This window comes from Vidua macroura, chromosome 1, assembly GCF_024509145.1.
Source record: "Vidua macroura isolate BioBank_ID:100142 chromosome 1, ASM2450914v1, whole genome shotgun sequence".
Lineage (NCBI taxonomy): Eukaryota > Metazoa > Chordata > Aves > Passeriformes > Viduidae > Vidua > Vidua macroura.
Window position 1 is genome coordinate 128,273,793 of NC_071571.1, and position 17,299 is coordinate 128,291,091.

General features: G+C 36.0%; 1 protein-coding gene across 1 annotated transcript in view; it reads right to left on the reverse strand.

Moving 5' to 3' along the window:
• The window catches only part of MMP16 (matrix metallopeptidase 16), a 160,795-nt gene that overhangs the window by 73,453 nt on the left and 70,043 nt on the right, over positions 1 to 17,299 (reverse strand). Inside the window, exon 2 of the mRNA XM_053977528.1 lies at positions 4,427 to 4,575. Within this exon, the coding sequence (XP_053833503.1) occupies positions 4,427 to 4,575 (149 nt within the window). The remainder of the gene's footprint in view (positions 1 to 4,426; positions 4,576 to 17,299) is intronic.

A 17,299-nucleotide genomic window follows, 5' to 3' on the forward strand; every position in this document is an offset into this window, starting at 1 on the left:
CAGAGTTATCGCAAAAAAAAGGAAACTAAAAGAGAAGGTTCAACTTGACTCACTGCAACTTAACTTAGTGGCTGGACAAACTATAGATGTCTATTTAAGAAAACTACTGAATTATACCCTTAAACTTCTAGTGAGGAGAAATAAGTATGTCTTTCTTTGCTCACATAGCCTGCTATTACAGGACTTTATTGACACTTGCTAAGTAATAGGAAACAGTCAAAAGAGTGATGTATGATGTATTTCAGCCGTGATGATTCCTTTTTTTAATACTTCAAATTGGATATTTGCTGGGAGTACAGACCTTATATATACTTTTGTACAAAAAAATTACTAATTTACTAAGAAAATAAACCTCTGGATCAATTTCAACAGCTCAGAATTTACTTTATGAGTGATAGTTAATATATAAACAGCAGAGAGCATAAACTTGGTTAGAAGTTCATCTAAGCATTGAAATAAACATATTTGCCATTTATTTCTAAAGGATGACATTAGAATAAAATGAAAGTTTTATTATTATTGCACAGATTTAGTCAGCACCCTGTACATGACCATTCCATCTGTATATTCAGAAGTCTTGGGAATAAACATGTATAGCAGTTTTAAGAAAGATCAACAACTAGTCTTTTTCTACAATGTTTCTTTTAGGGATGCAGAAGACCAGGAATGCCAACAGTGGGTCCAGTTTCAGAAATGTCTTTTTTCATGAAACATTGACTGTGTTTGGTAATATATAAATGAAATACAGAAAATACTGTGGTACTCCATGCAAACATTAGACAGTATTTTCATTGGGTTAGCCATTCTCATGGTATTTGTATTCAGAACTTCTCTCACATTCTTACACCATTATAAGGATGTCTGTTTCTACCACTCACTCTTCCTTACCCCAGCAATAAGTATGTATCATTCTTTCCAAGACACTTGAGAAAAAAAAATAGCAAAAACAAGTGAAATCTGAGTAGTAGGGAGAGGATGAATACTGTACATATTTATGCATACCAAAATACTCATTGAGGATTATTTTTTTTTTCAGAGCAGCAAAATCCCTCCAGGAGACATTTAATGGTGCTGCTGCTGTAGGACATTATTTCTTTGTTAATACCCCCAAAGCTGGTTCCTATGAAGTTGCTACTATAACTTTTTTAATTGTTTGTCCTTCTGAAGATGAAGAGGCACATCATAATCTCTTCTCAAGATATGTCAAAGAAGCAAGTAAATCCTCTTGCACAAGATGAGAACATATTTTTTATGAGGTTCCTGCTTTATTTATTATTTGTAACACCAGCTTTGTTAGTTATTGCAGCATATTAATCCCAGAGAAACAAATTACAAATTGTCACATATAGTATATATACTTTCTGTGTAGATGAAAGGGAAAATAATTTCAAAAATTTACAAAATAATGCCACAAATGAACAACTGGAAAATAATCTACCCTTTATTATGTATTCATATTTCCTATGAATATTCAGTGATGTGAACTGATGGTACCTCGAGGCCAGAATTTATTTAAAAATCAGGTTTTTGTTGGTTTGTTTTTTCGACACCACTGAAAGTGTGACAAGCCTTTAAGAATCAGTTCTGTTCCTAACTTGACTCAAGTTAATGTGACTCCAAATATCTAAGTAAATGCAGCATTCATCCAGCATAAGTTACATGTACCTAAGAATTGCAATACATTAATGTATCTTTCTATGTAGAAGAAAATTATGCATCAAAAAATCTCGAAGACTCAATATTCACCACTTCATACAATTAATATTTTGAGTTGCTGCATAGATGGATTTCTTCATCTCTTAAATTGCAGAAGTGTAGAAAATCTTGGTGGCCAAACTGCCAAATTAGCAACATTAACAATCTCCATTTGAGATTAGAATTTTGGGTTGCTTTGTTTTTTGTTTTTTTTTTTCAATTCTCCAGCTGATACTCTAAATTGAGATGCCTCTGCTTTCCCTTAGGTTACCCCTTTCTGTCTCTTCTGCTCTGCTGTGAACAGACTATTTTACTTTTAGTGAAATATATTGTCTCTGATGAAGCTGCTACTAACATATCTTGAAAAGGGTCCTAGTTACTGGCAGCACTCTCTCCTCAAAAATCAGTCACTGAAGCTGTACGAAGAGCACAGACTCTTCACCCTGCAGTGGACCATAAACATACTTTTGAGCATGGCTCTCTCACAAGGCATTTACTGCTATTGCACTGCATGGTCTAAGGTCCTTTAAATTCCTAAACTGAGGGATGTGTGATCAACTCACCTCCCCTGAGGGCAACCACAAAATCTGCTTTGTTTTATTGCTTTCCAATGCAATAGAGTATGTGTCAGTGGAATAAAATGATTTTTCCAATCCTGCCAGAATTTTGTGTAGCCTCTTCCCTAAACTCTAAATGAAAGGAAAATCATTAATGTCGGCTACTTTAACATAAAAGAATAACAAAATATGACACATCAGGTTGGGGGTGGTAAGTGGGAAATGAAGGATGATTTCTCCCCCCCCCCCGATAAGAATTTTAGACCAGTAAAAAGATATTTCACTGAAGCAAATGTTGGATATGCAGTGACAGCACTATTGAGTTATTGCTTGCTTTTCAAGCAAAGTAACTTTTTCTGAAATCACAAGATAATCGTTATCACAATTCAACTGAATGAGTCCAACAAACACTTCAAATCAGAGAAGAGATTAAGTTTGAAAAGACCTCTACAATCATTGATTCATACTTTTATCATGGCACTGCTAAATCCACCATAAAACCATGTCCCTAAGTGACACATCTACACTTCCCTGGGCAGCCTGTTCCAATGCTTGACAGCCCTTTAGGTGAAGAGCTGTTTCTTAATACCCATCTAAACCTCCCCCGGTGCAACTTGAACCCCTGTCCTGTCACTTATTACCTGGGAGAAGGGGATGGCCCCTGCCTGGCTACAACCACTGCTGTGGTGTGTTTTCTTTAAGTTTGTGTTTGCCCACTATTCTCCTCCCTAATCTTTTCCCCTCCCAAGTTGCCAATCCCTCCAAGCCCTTCCCTAATTTCCTCCCTCCCAAGTTGTCAATCCTCCCTATCCCTACCCCTTTTTCCAGAGTGTTCCTTGTCTATCTAGTAGTATAGATGCCCCATTTGTTGCTTTGTATTTTTCCCCTCCCCTGCTCTCCCTGATAGGTTTATAGACTTCAGATTCGCCCGCCTTAAGACTCCTCCCCTGCCATTCCCTCATTGGTTAGTTGCCCTATACCACTCCCCCTAAGCTGTTGTATAAAAACCTCTGCATACCCCCTAAGTCTTGTCTTGGGGTCTTGGAGCCTCGTGTCTTCCACCTAATAAGCCCACCCAGTTCTACCCCAAGTCCCGTGTTGTTGTTATCTGTTCCTTCGCTGGACCAAGCGATAACTGGGAATAGCAGAGCTCACAGGGGGAAAGTCGCGCCCCTGCTGTCGCTGCCCAGTACGCTACGACAGCACACTGCAACAAACCACCTTTCAGGTAGTTGTAGAGAGTGATAAGGTCCCCCTGAGCCTCCTTATTTTATGTTAAACAGACACAATTCCCACAGCTGCTCCTCATAGGACTCATGCTCCAGACCCTTCCCCAGCTATGTTGCCCTTCTCTGTACACAGTCCAAGATCTCAATGTCCTTCTTGCAGTGAAGGGCACAAAATGGAATGCAGGATTCCAGGAGTGACCGCACCAATGTCAAATACAGGGGCATGATCGCTGCCCTGATCCTGCTGTCTTAATCCCAGGTACATTCTTTTAATTGTGTGTTAATAGTCTCTGTTATTTTACTTTTTGGGGCATATTTTTAAAATTCAGCATAGTATAGAGTTGTTTGAAAGTGTCCTTTAATAGCTCTGTTTTACAGAGTTTCTTCGTGGTATCCATTCTGTCACCAAAATCAGGCACTGAGAGCCTGAAACAATTCAGAATTGCAAAGGGCATGAAAAACTAATTCAATTTTACTGCATGTTAAAATCACGACACCTGTTTTTTTGTTATTAGAAACCACTAAACAAATGGGCCAGTGGAGTCTGCCAAATTTAATAAATAAAAATAAAGAAATTTACAGTAAAGATTTTCCAGTAAAACAAGACTCCTTCAACTGTGATACATTTCATGGATTCTTGCCAGTTTCAAATACGTTTTTTCCCTTCCAAAATGATAACCTTTTGGCCCTTACTTTAGGTAACCCTGGGACAGCTTGTTTACAATCACTTGCCCAAAGGCAGACAGCAGTTAGGCAGGTGATGACCTGCTACCATGAAATAAAAAAGCTGAAGAAAATGAAAAGGCAAGGAAGAGAGAAACAATTTACCTCCCCATCTGAAGCTGCAACACTATTTGGATACTCCAGTTACGCTGCTGCTTCCCAGCTCTATTTTACCCTGCTTGAAACAGAAAAGTCAAGAGCAGTTCAGTACTGGTTACTTACTCAATTGTGTTCCTGTCCACTTTTCCTGTCATATTAATGCCATAGAACTGCTGCATGGCAGCTATAGCTGATTGCATGGTTTCTGCAGAGCGCAACACCGACATTCGGGGGTCAGTTGGTGGAAGGTAGCCATACTTTTGTAACCATACCTGCAATGACAAGTGCAGTGGCTATTAAATAGAAATTAGAGGTAAATAAAATGCTCCCTAATAATTAGTTGTATACCATACATAAAGAAGCTTCTAATTCACCAAGTATATGTTCTGTTAGTTTGGGTGCTTGGGTTTTTTATTTATTATAGCTGCAGATTAGAAATTCTTTGGGAATTTTATTTCACCTTCTTTATTAAAGATTCTGTTGCTGTAAGACTTACAGAGTTTTCTACCCAGAAGCCAATCTCTCTTTATTATCTGAAACTGCCTGCTTCAATTATTTATTTAATGTATTTATTTATTTATTTGAAGCTACAACTTAAGCACCTAACCCTGTGTCTAGGCACTCAAGTAGTGTTTTAAGCAGACAAGGTATAAATCTACAATATATGCCACGTACAATTGATTGCCCACAGGGCACGTAATAATATTCACCATCTACAATAATAAATCCACAACAGCTCACGCATTTACACTAAATTGTTATTGTCTCTTGAAGAACATGAAAGAGAGGGTAGGGAGACATTCAGCTTTCTGACAAGAATATCAAAATTGCAAACTTATAGGCAAAACAGGTGTCCAGGAGATAGTGAAGTAGTAGAGTCTGCCTTCACTTAGAGAAAACTCTCTTATAAGAGGAACTGCTTTTTTAAATCAAGATGCCAACTGCTTATGCTTTTAATTGTGTAGAAGTGTGAGGTCCAAATTACTGAAAGCTTTATGCATTAAAGCCACTATCTTAAGAATCCTTGGACAAGACCTCTGAAACATGCTGTCCTCTTGAGGCAACGTTTCATAAGCAAGTAGCTGCAGTCATCCTGTTTTTGTGTATTCTCAAAATCAAGACTACAGAAAACAGTGAAAGACTTTTGAGGAAGTGAGGGCACTGATGCAGCTTTAAAAATGTCTTTTCATTTGAGGGCTAGAAGTACTCACTAGAATGAAAGGTACATATAAGCCAATCTACAAGACAGTTAAAATGGATTACTGCAGTTTCACTCCCTCCAGTAACAAAATATTTGTGACCCCATGAATCTGATTTTCTGTTCTTTAACAAAAAAAAAATCGAAATTGATTCAGCCACCTCTTTCAAACATACTGCATCACAATTCACAGATTCTGAATCATTACATTAATGAACAGTATCCACCCACCACACCTTATAGTGTTTTGTGGGCTCTCTCTGCCTCATACAACACTTCTGGGTTTTTACCTGTTTGTATATACACTGTTTTTATGCAGTCTAACACCAACCTATGAATCTATTTTCAGTTTTAAATTTATCTTTCTGAATCTACCATTTCAGTTTTGCAACAGGTTAACCATGGTTGTGATGCACTCCCCTTTTATGAACACAGTGAAGATGATCACCTCAAATTAACTTATTATTCAGCTTCACTTGCCTAAAACTGAATATGCTTTATAGGTGAACATTGGCTCAGTGTAAGTAAAAGATCAAACTGGAATTAAAGATAGTGGAAATCTTCAGGCTATGAGTTCAGATATTTCTAATTTAAACATGTTTACCTTAAACACACATTTACCTGTGCAGTTCACACACAAACTCAACAACCACAAAATCACAAAATCACACAATACTCTGAGTTGGAAGAGACCCACAAGGATCATCGAATCCAGCTCTTAAGTGAATGGCGCACAGGGATCAAACCCACAACTTCTTTGTGAGCTCCACACAACAGGGAAATACAACAGGACAGGGAGGTATAGACAGGATTAAGACCCAGACTAAAATCTTTCACGTTCACACTATCTCTACATACAGGAACCATTCAGAAGAAGAAAATGTTGTTTAATAGATAGGAAAATGTTTTTATTTACCATATAAATGAATTGCTACAATCAGTACCTACATACAACTTTACATATTCATACCTTCTTGTACTTTGCAGTTTTAAGGGAGAGCTTGTGTACATTAAGTGTGTGCAAGATTTGGGTAAGTACAGAAATAACTGTTTATGTGCCACTTTGCAGATGAAGCCTGTTCTTCCCTTCATTATTGGAAGATAGCTCTGAAAGGCCAGACAGCCTGAATGTTGGCAAAAGCAATGTACTAAGTGGAAACAAGACCACAGAAGTAAGAAACAAATAAGTTTGACACAGAGTGGATTGATTTCAGCGTAGTATGTAGAGTCTCTTTACATTAATGTTTACAATGAGTACATTTAAGTATGAGGTTATTTTTATATTCATCTTCTCAAGTCAGTGATATCCAAACAAATAGCAAGGGAAGAAAAATAGTTCTGAGTAGCATATCACAGTTATGTAAAATGGTGCCATCTTCTCAGCAAGAATTTGGTATGCAGACACAGACTAGGGCTTTTTATGAAGTTCTCAGGTACTAAGGGCAGAAAAAATTGCTTGGTAAGCTTGGGAGGTCACCTATCACCATGCAAAACCATCCTCACTGCAGCATAACTGAAGAAGTCAGAAGTATGGGATTGCAAGAAAGAAAACATGCCAGAAGTTAAACCTTCAGATATCTCAATTAGAAAAGCTATTAATACAGAGACAGAAAAAATATCTTGGGGACTACTGCTCATGGGAGAAGTGGGGCAGGGAGAACAAACTGGAATCTAGGAGAGTGCCACTGCAGAGACACTTGGCAGAAAAGGAAAAGAGGGTTGACTCAGAAACAGCAGGAGAGGACAGTATAGCCTTTCTCTATCTAAAAAGTCTTACATGCAAGGTAAGTACAGGATGCCTGAAAGCCACCCCCAATCATTGAACAAAGGAAGTAGACCACCTGGGTCTTCCCTCAGCCTTCAAAATAGACTAGAAGTCACTGGAAAGTCAGATGACACTCTGAAAGTAAGTTTCTTTTTGAAAATTCAGACAAATTGACCTCCAGGCTGGTGAATGTTTGAGAGCTAGTAGCACTTAGTGTTACAAAATTCTTTACTCTATCCTTATGAGAAAGGATTATGAAACAAGAAAAAAGACAGAAAATCTGGTTCTGCAGTTTTCTGCAGGAAGAATAGAAACTTTGGAAGGACCTTGTCTCAGACTACCAGATATCTGAAATATGCATCTCAGATTTTATTGTTCATAATCCAAATGCTGTGAACTGTAGAGGAGAAGCTTAACTTAAAGCCCAGATAATATATAGGTAGGCAAAACAGCAAAAAGGAAAAGAAACAGTATGAGAAGGAGAATGAAATGAACAAAAATTCTCTTGGTCTTGTACTTTTGAGGCAAGCTATAAAAGAAATTATACACAGAAGAATTTTCCCTGCCCCTCTACTGAAATTAGACTTAGTCTGCCTTTAAGGTACTTCAGCAATGACAGTGTCTTGGCAAGCCTCATCCTGAGGAAATCTTTGGAACAAAGAAATAGTGAAATATATCCATCTAACATGCAATGTCTTGGATGCCAATGGAACCCTTTGCACAGACCCCAAGTAGGTGATAGGTTTCATTCCTTTATACAATTTAAATTATACAATTTTTTGGGCAGGACTTTGTTGTCCTGCTGCTAAATGAGAACAGTGGTATCTCTCAGGTAACCACAGGAAAACACAGATGGAAGGCAATAGGGTTCTGCCATTTCCCTCTCTAGTACAGTGCTTTAGTATCCCACTGCTGTGAAGTTTCCTTCAGAGTTCAATCCTTCTTACTAGAATTTAAGCCCGTAACTTTATTTTACCTGCTACAGGTAAAGGGAACCAATTATTCATTTCCCCTCTGAAGCAGCCTTTCATGTATTTGAACTTTCTGATGTGAGTCACTCTTTCTACTGTTTTAAAAATAAACTAAAGAAACCTCTTTTCCTTAATCATATTTCATTATCTGCATTAACCTCCAGAGAACCTGAAGCTAAAATCTATCTTTACGAAGCATCTGCTTGCACTAGATTTCTATGCTAGTTCCCATTGTTGGCCTATTAGCAAACACTGGAGTTTAGCTGTAGTGTTAGGAGTAATTCAGAAGAACATGGACACCCAAATATTTCCTTTTGGAAAGAAAAGCAAAAAAAAAAACCAGAAAAAAAACAAAAATAAAATTACCCTAAAAATATTTTTATTCCATAACAGAACTTCAAGGCTTATGTCCCACTCATCTAAGCATTTTAAAATTTTAAACCCATGAAAAGTTTCTTCAGCCTAATTCCACCTTCTGTTTTCATAATCATAAAGAAAATGAGAAACAGAATCCATTGGTGATGAAATCTGTAGACATGACAGGAGTTGGTTGAGGACCCGAGACTTCTGCAGACATCCATGGAACCTGTAAGTGCTCAGCACATGAGCTGTATCACCTTCTAGATTTTGATTGTCATTGATTAGATACGTAGGGTTTGGGTTTTTTTAATGACATGATGAAAAAAATCTTTTTATTTTAGTTTGTAACTTATGCTATGCTATGCTATGAAACAGATAGAATTTTCTCACATGGCTGTATTTTTTTTCTCCTCTAAAGAATAAAGAATGGGCTAACTTAAAGTGTATTAAACACACCAAGGAATCTTAATCATTCAGCTCTTTGCTAGTTTAGGAAGAAAGACTGATCTTAAAAACAGTATGTTAACACTAAACTCTTATAAAGAACAAGGAAAACTGGTGTATTATCACTAAAGATTAAACAAGAATATTATTAAGATAATCAGAGTTTCAGAGACATTACTGATTTCTAAGATAGAAGAAAGTTTAGCAACAAATTATTATTGTTTCTGAATGAAAGTACATAGTATAAGCTACAATACAATTATGTCCTATGAAGCTGAAGGCTTAGTAAATCAGTCTGATAAAGCACGAATAAAAACAATTTCATAAATATCTTCAGTAGAGCAGCTACATATAATGATTATTCATGTATTCCTATTCCTCTTGTAGATTTTATCTGCAAGCAGAATTCCTATCTGCACTGAGTAAAACTGTGATATTTCATAATTTCAAAATATTTTGACTTCTGTTTTTTAATACACTTCCACACTATAAGTGAAATGATTTTAAGTGTCGGAGTAATTCAGGAGATTTGTATTTTCAAAAAGCACACATTTATGATTGTAACTTACAGAGATCACCACAGGATTTAGTAGTTCAAGTGCTGATGTAATTGTGAACAGGATTGAAGGCTTTAACTATAGTAAGGATAACAAAGCTAGCTCTAGAATTAGTATCCATATGACCAAATTATTTCTTCATTTAGGTCAAATAATCATGGTTAATGGTGTGGCTTAATTACAGTCCTGCCTATTGCAGCTAATACAGACTTTTCAGTGACAACTTGAAGACAGATAGCCAGAAATAAACCAAAGTGTTTACACAGAGCATTATATGAAATCTTCTGATGTCTTTCCTTCCTTTTGCCTTCAGTGCCAGCAGTTCCTCATCAGTGATGTTTTTTCTTCTTAACAGAATGCACTGATGTGAATGGGTATATGATGCACGGCATATAGCTAGTAAGAAAAATACTTCCAAGAAAAAGCACACACAGTCCAGGAGAGTCTGCCTAGTCTATCACTGATATCTACAGGATGAAAATAAAAATTATGATAGATAAAACAGAAGTCTAATGGCCCTGATTGTTTTAGTACCCATGGTTTTAAGTTGAAATAACTAATACTTAACAACCAAAAAAACAGTTCTCATGTTCAGAGTACACTGAAGCTCACAAACATATCAATTTCTTGTAAATTGTATAGTAGTGTGGAAAAGATGTTAAAATGAAGGAAGCATCTTCAGACCAAGAAATTATCTTTTTTATTGCTTTGAACATGCCAGAAAGAAAAACTTGCAAAACTTCTTTCTCCATTGACATAAACTAGAAAGTGACCAATCTATTTTCTTGTGAATTATTGTGACAACTCCCCCAAGAAACAATTTACATGTGACACTGGCACATTCTTAGACACATTAATGATGGTAATCTTCACTGGGGATTTCAAAAATTGTAGCAAGGACTTAATAATTCAGACAAGTGTGTGGGATCTAGGTTGCAGCCTGTACAACTGTAAATACTTAGATACAGTATTAGAAGTAGCAGAATTGACCTCAAAGTGGGTCACAGAAGAGAATAAATTTGGCTTCACTGGGTTCGGTGTTGCTGCAGCTAGTCAGTTCAAAATTAATTGAGGCACCTCCACTGTTCTATTTTGTATCTGCCTATTGATTTTTCTGTGTTCTAGATACAAAATAGATGTGAAACTGAACCATATTACCCTATTAGTCTCCAACAGTACAAAACTAGATTTACTAACACATGATACTGCATGTCAGCAGAGAGGTGAAAATCTGGAATTTCCCCACTCACATGTATAGTGACACAGATAATTTTAAAAGGGTACACCTCAGTGAGAGGCAGCTCAAGAATGAAGACTGCAGTCCAAAGCCAGAAGCTTTGCATTGTAAGTGACTTTGATTCAAACTCAGTGTCCAAGGAATGACAAAAGTAAAAAGACAAAATGTATTCAAAACTGAGTGCTGAATTCCTCTCATTTGTAATTCAAGTTTAGTTTAAATATTCTAAATAATTTCCTTTATTTTCCCACACTTACACATGGGAAAATCAATGTAGCTTGAGAGCAGCAGAAGTGGGAGGTGTAAAAGAGCTGTTGGGAGCACCAGACCAGAGCCATTTACAGATCCCGGGCACATGGGAATCTACCAGTAAGCAGCAGATGTGGGGTCTACATATAGCACTGTCCTTCAGCAACTGAAATATGCCTGGAACAGAGATTAGACACTACTCAGCTCCAAAGGCAGAAGCTACATTGTTTATTCACTATTTCTACTGTCTGTGTGGAGAGTGGGTTAGTGGCATAAGGATCTGACACAAATCCCTGGCCTGGAAAGAAACTCTTGATCATTTGCTCAAACAAATTTAGAACTGACTTCAGAATGTGGACCTTATTCATTAGTTACTCAGGGAAATTTTCTTCAATCACTAACAGAAATCTCTGGCAAAGTCTGGCAGAGGCCCAGACCAGTGGAAATATTTCTGCAAATAAAACTTCTAGTAGATGTAAATACTCAATCATACAGCTTATGTTAAAGGACTCTGTCTCTGCATCTTACTAGAATTTCTATAGCTTCTAGAAAAATATTAAGTGTTCTGCAGGGATAAGAATGCTGTACTGAATATTCTGACTGAATTTGTCCTAACTCGTCCCAAAAAAAGGAAAAAAAAAAGGAAACTTATAAGGCCATGAGGATGAATAAGGGACTAGAGCATCACTTCTATGAAGAAAGACTGAGAAAATTGTGACTTTTCAGCTTAGAGAAGAAAAGGCTCCAGGGGTATCTTATCTATGTAGACAAATATCTGAAAGGAAGGAGCAGAGAAGATGGAGTCAGGCTCTTTTCCACAGGGCCCAGTAACATGACCAGAGGTTATGGCTACAAACTGAAACACATGAAGTTCTTTCTCGAGTCTAAGGAAACACTTTTTTACTGTGCACTGGCAACAGATTGCCCACAGATGCTGTGGTGCCTCCATTCTTGGAGATACTCAAAAGCCATCTGGATATGGTCCTAGGAAGGGGGTTGGACAGAGTTCTCTTTCTACAATAGCCATTCAATAACACCTTTGGTTTATGAATGTCAAACTAACAAAGAACATGGGTGCAACATTGCAACTTTCTGCTGATAGCTAAGCAATTGTATGCATTTAGAAAGAATTGTTGTCTACTGTTTTGATAACCGTAATATTGTGGGGAATGGAGATTGCCCACAAGATTCCATAACCTCCAGTTCCTTTAAGACTCAAGCATTTTACTTTTTGTGCCTCTTTCTGTCCCTCTTTGTGTATCTTCTGAGAAGTTATTCATGTGTTCCTACTTGGAACATTCTTGATCTTTCCTGGGTTTAGATTTTTCTTTTTCTTTTATGGTTTTCTGTGACTCATTATATGTAGCCGTGGAGTTCATTCAGATGCCTGGATTCCAGAAAACCACTGACTAGATCAAGGTGATAGGCATATAACAAAAACAATTAAGAGTCTGAAGTCAGGGCAATTCTGGTTGAACCAAAGGCCTATGAGGTGTTCCTTGGAAAATCATCACTCACTTTTTGTTAGCAAAAATGAGTGATGCCTCCCAGTGTTCCTCTTCACAGCATTGCAAGTATTTAGACAAGGCTTTGAACATATCAATCAATATATAAATGCAGCTGTTGTTTGGTGATATATCAAAAAAAATGGCAAGAGTTCCCAGTAAGTCTTTCACCACATTCCAGAAGATCACCCCATCTTGTCATTGCCTTGGTATTAATCTTTGATCCCTACAGCTTTGCAATACCTCACTTGCAAACTGATTATTTTCATCTAATCCAAATATATATTGATGGCATAACTTTGACTATGCTTAGCATCACAATATTTTAGGGCAGAGTTGTTTATTCTTATAAAAAAGGCAATCAGGGAACTGAACAACGACTAGGGAAACAGAATTTGCTGCTTAGATCCTACAGCTTAGTACTTGCTTGAACTTTTGTTTCTTCTGGTTTAGATTTCTCAAGAGAAAGCCTATCTCTCCTCGGACACATATTCTAAACAATCAAAGCAATGCATTTCATCATGAATTCATGAGGACTGCCTCACTGCTTCAATCACCATCCTACCAGCAGGAACGTTTCCAAGTGGTTGGTGCTAGCTGGAAATGACAACATATTTTTTTAGGCTCTGAGAATATCATTGCAGGCAACCATATAGGAGGTGTACACATCCCTAAAACGTAAAAAAAAAAAAAATTGATTTTTCCTCATAAGCTGTAAAACCATTAACAGGAGCAGTAACACCAGACACAGAAACTTTATACTACTATAATACTGAAGTAAGAAACCTTAGTTATTTGGTATGTCTGTCTTCTATGGTGCAATTATAAATTACATGCTTTGATGTAAATCAAAACAAAAACAAAACCAGAAGTGTATTGACCAAAAATACAGTAATGATCACTTTCCTTTTTATATATCCCAATAGGTTGTTTCAAAAAATTTTACAAAAGTACCAAAACTTTGTCCGAAAAATTTTATGTAGGAAACCAACAGATGGTGGTGTGTTACTTTAAAAAGGCTTGTAAGAAGGTAGACCATTGTAAAAAAGGAAAGGGTCAATCTACAAAGTTCCTCTGGGGAAATGATTAGTCAAATCATATTTGGCTCTTGGTATTTGAATCCATTAGATAAAATAGCTTTACTATTATAATTTATGCAGTTTCAATTTACAACACTGAAATAGATGAAAGTCAATGTAAACATCTAAAGCACGTGTGACTGGAACAAACTTTTTTTATCCATCTTGCCTTTATTTAATTTTCTTCATTATAATAGGTTTTTTCTCATTTTATAAAGATAAGAAACATCATATTCTGAACCACTGAAACATCCACTAAATAGCTACATAAATGTTTACTGAATTGATATCAATAATATGAATAGTCTTATGAGTTAAACTAAAATTGCATTAAAGCAAAAGAACAGAAATGCAACGGCACAATGCATGTTTTTGTTGATTTATACTTCATAGGTTTTTTATTACACCTTTATAAATAAGATTGCATGTAAATTCATACTTTACCACACAAAAGCAGTGTTTAAAAGTTTGTCTGTAGAAAACCAGCTGGCTATGCCAATGTCAAGAATAAAGCTGCCTTCAGTGGAAATAGGAGGTATTTAACTGAATCAGTTAGTTCCTTTATTTGGATGAGTATAACTTTTATTTCTTTCTATCTATTTTTCAGCAATTAATGATGTCATAACTATCAGCAACATAAATTTAAGCACAGTATGTTTGTTTACCACGGTCAAAAGAATTTTTAAATGTAAATCTATAAATATATGCTATATCCACTTGTAACTTGAACATATTCTTTTTTTTTCCTTCTGCTTTTCAAAGTCAGATATGTAAGATGCAAAATTTCAGATCCTGCACTTCTTTGCTAGACGTCATTGCATATTTTAGAAATACTTCCTTTTTTTGACTGGTCTAAGATTTGTGATACAGTACTATTATAGCTCTTTGAAAAATCTGATTTATATTTTCCTGCAGAAATATGTAGATAGAAGATGAATGTGGATTTTGTAAATACATAAAATTGATGTATGATAGCAGTTCGTCATTTCCCAGAGAGAGACAAGAAGAAAATGTAATGAACAAAAATGGTAATTCTGTCTTTCCCAAATTACCTTATTTGGTCTACATGGCAGAATGAAAACAAAACAAAAGTAAATACTACAACAGAACATTTAAAAGAAAAATCTGCAAGGAGGCCAGGGAGCTAATAAAAAAAGGAAGTACATTTCCTGAATTGTATGATTTCTTCATGAGGAAGATGGACAACATTCCAGTTCAGCCACTGTTTTGCAATGAACACATTCAATTCAGCTACATGAGTGTATCTGATCAGAGGCCCTAATGGTGAAAAGGAAAGCACAGTACAGAAAATAGCTTGTCCTCTATCCCATACTGTTTTGATTTCTGACTGATTCCCCAGTTTTGAAAATGCTGTTCCAGTAGAAGAGTTTCCATTGAATATTGATCTATAATTAATGTTTCCTACTTTCATTTCCAACACTTCTTCAGAAAATGCCTGTGGGAGATGCCTCTGCCACAGGGAGGGCAGGGATCAATCAGAACCTAGTGCTGCCATTTATACATGCTTGCTTCTAATACTTCTAAACTTCTGTGATAGTTTATGCAAATTATACCTGTCTATCTTTTCCTCTGGTATGTGTGGTTCAAATGAAGCCACATAGTGCCCTACAGCTAAAAAGGTAACAACAATATTAGGTAAACATTTTTACCTTTTTTTACTCATCTTCAGCAATGATCACATACCTTTCATTGATCCTGTTTTAGCATGGATCACAATTGCTTTTCTGTACAGAGTTCAAATGTTATGCAACAAGATAAGGTGAATTCAGTACTGGAATTAATAGGTTTTGACTCCTGCCAATGATATGAAGGAAAAAAGACAGAAGGTATAGAGAAAACTATTTCGCTTGCTATAATAAAGACACATAAATTCCAAGGTAAAATATTTTTTTTCCTGGAAACAATGTCTGTGTAAATTAGAGGCAGACTATGACCAACTCAGGCTTGGTCTATTAGCCTCCTACTTTCATAAAGACAAAAAAATCCTTATACATCATTTGATGTCTGTTTTTTTGCAGTACACTAACTCACCAGCTGTTTGTAAGCCTCCTGCAAGTAGCAGAAAAACGGAATATATTTCAGCACATCTGCAACTCTCCTGTCTATGTCATCCTCTAAATTCTATTTTTGTTAAACAGCAGAATTACAAAAATAGAAGTGGGGAAGGGGAAGTGGTAGATTGATTCCTGTGAGGGATGTGACAAGGTGATTCCTGCAGACAGAAAGGAATGTAGAGTAATTGCTTCAAAGCAAGCCACAGGATTATCTTTTATTAGCTCCTCTATGGGCTATGGTCATGTGTTTTGCAGTTTTAAAATGTTGTAGAACAATTTCAGCTTTGCTTAATTACGACCTGATGCTGTGAATCCCTAAGTGCTCGCAGTAGCTGTAGGTTCAGATGGATGCTCAGAGCACTCAGTATCCAACTCATCTCAATTATGTCACTTCCAACCAACAAGATTAGGATTTATCCATACTTTTATATATAGTAAAAAAAAAAAAAAAAAACTTGCTTAAGAAAAATAATTTCCTTACACTCATCACTGGTAATATTTGCAAAGTCCAGATATTTTAGAAGTAGACGTTTTGTTTTTTTTTTTTTTTTTAATAAATACATTGATTTTCTAGCTCAAGCATGCAGATAGAACCACAATAGCAGAAAAGGCCAGGGAAAATGATATGGTATGCTTTTCTGTTTTCTTCTTCCAAAAGACATGGTCTTCCATGAAATTAAGTAACCTAGTACATTTTGAAAATTACATTTGCAATTAATAATTATCACAGGTCCTGTCTTTTCACAGCAATTAGTATCTTAATCCTGCAAATACCATATTAAGCATCCCAAGCAGCAGTTTATTTGATATTAATTTGTTTTTAGTTCAACCTATGTTTTTTAGACTTGGTCTACCATAAACTAGAGGCAAAATTAGACCTTGTTTAATGCATTCAGCAATTAAATTCAAATTTCCAAAAGTATGTATATATTTTTTAGAGATTCAAAGTGCAAGTGAGAACAGATTTTAAATATTAAAGACAAGGGTGTTTACAACAGCTTATCTGTGTATCTACATATCCAATTCAGAGGAAAATTAAACTTTTTATTTTTCAGTTTTGGTCTTAGAAACAAGAAAAAAATATTTTAATATAGTAATTGAGTTAACAATTGTTAATGAACAATCTGAATATTGTATTTCTCAGCTTCTACTGGAAGGAAAAAAAAACTTAGGAAAAAGGAGCAGTGTAAGTTTTATTGTACTGAAAACAAAACAAAAAAAAAAACAAAAACAAACCCACCAAAAAACCCCAACGAAACAAAAACCAACACAAAAAATAAGGAAAAACAAACTTTAAAAATAGAGAAAACAGCATCAGAAATCAAATAAATCCTGAATTTTGCAAACATCAAGCTCTTCTACAGATTAGGGTACCTCAGAACTGCAATTAAAGAACCCAAAAAACCTCCAACCTGTGACCCATTTATAGTGAACAAAACCATTCAGATTCTGATTGATGTAGAAACAACAGTTTAAGATTCATTAGTCCATTCTATCCCAAATCAGAACAGATACACAAGATTTTCCAACTGAGATCTTCCAGTAGGTGGTGGACA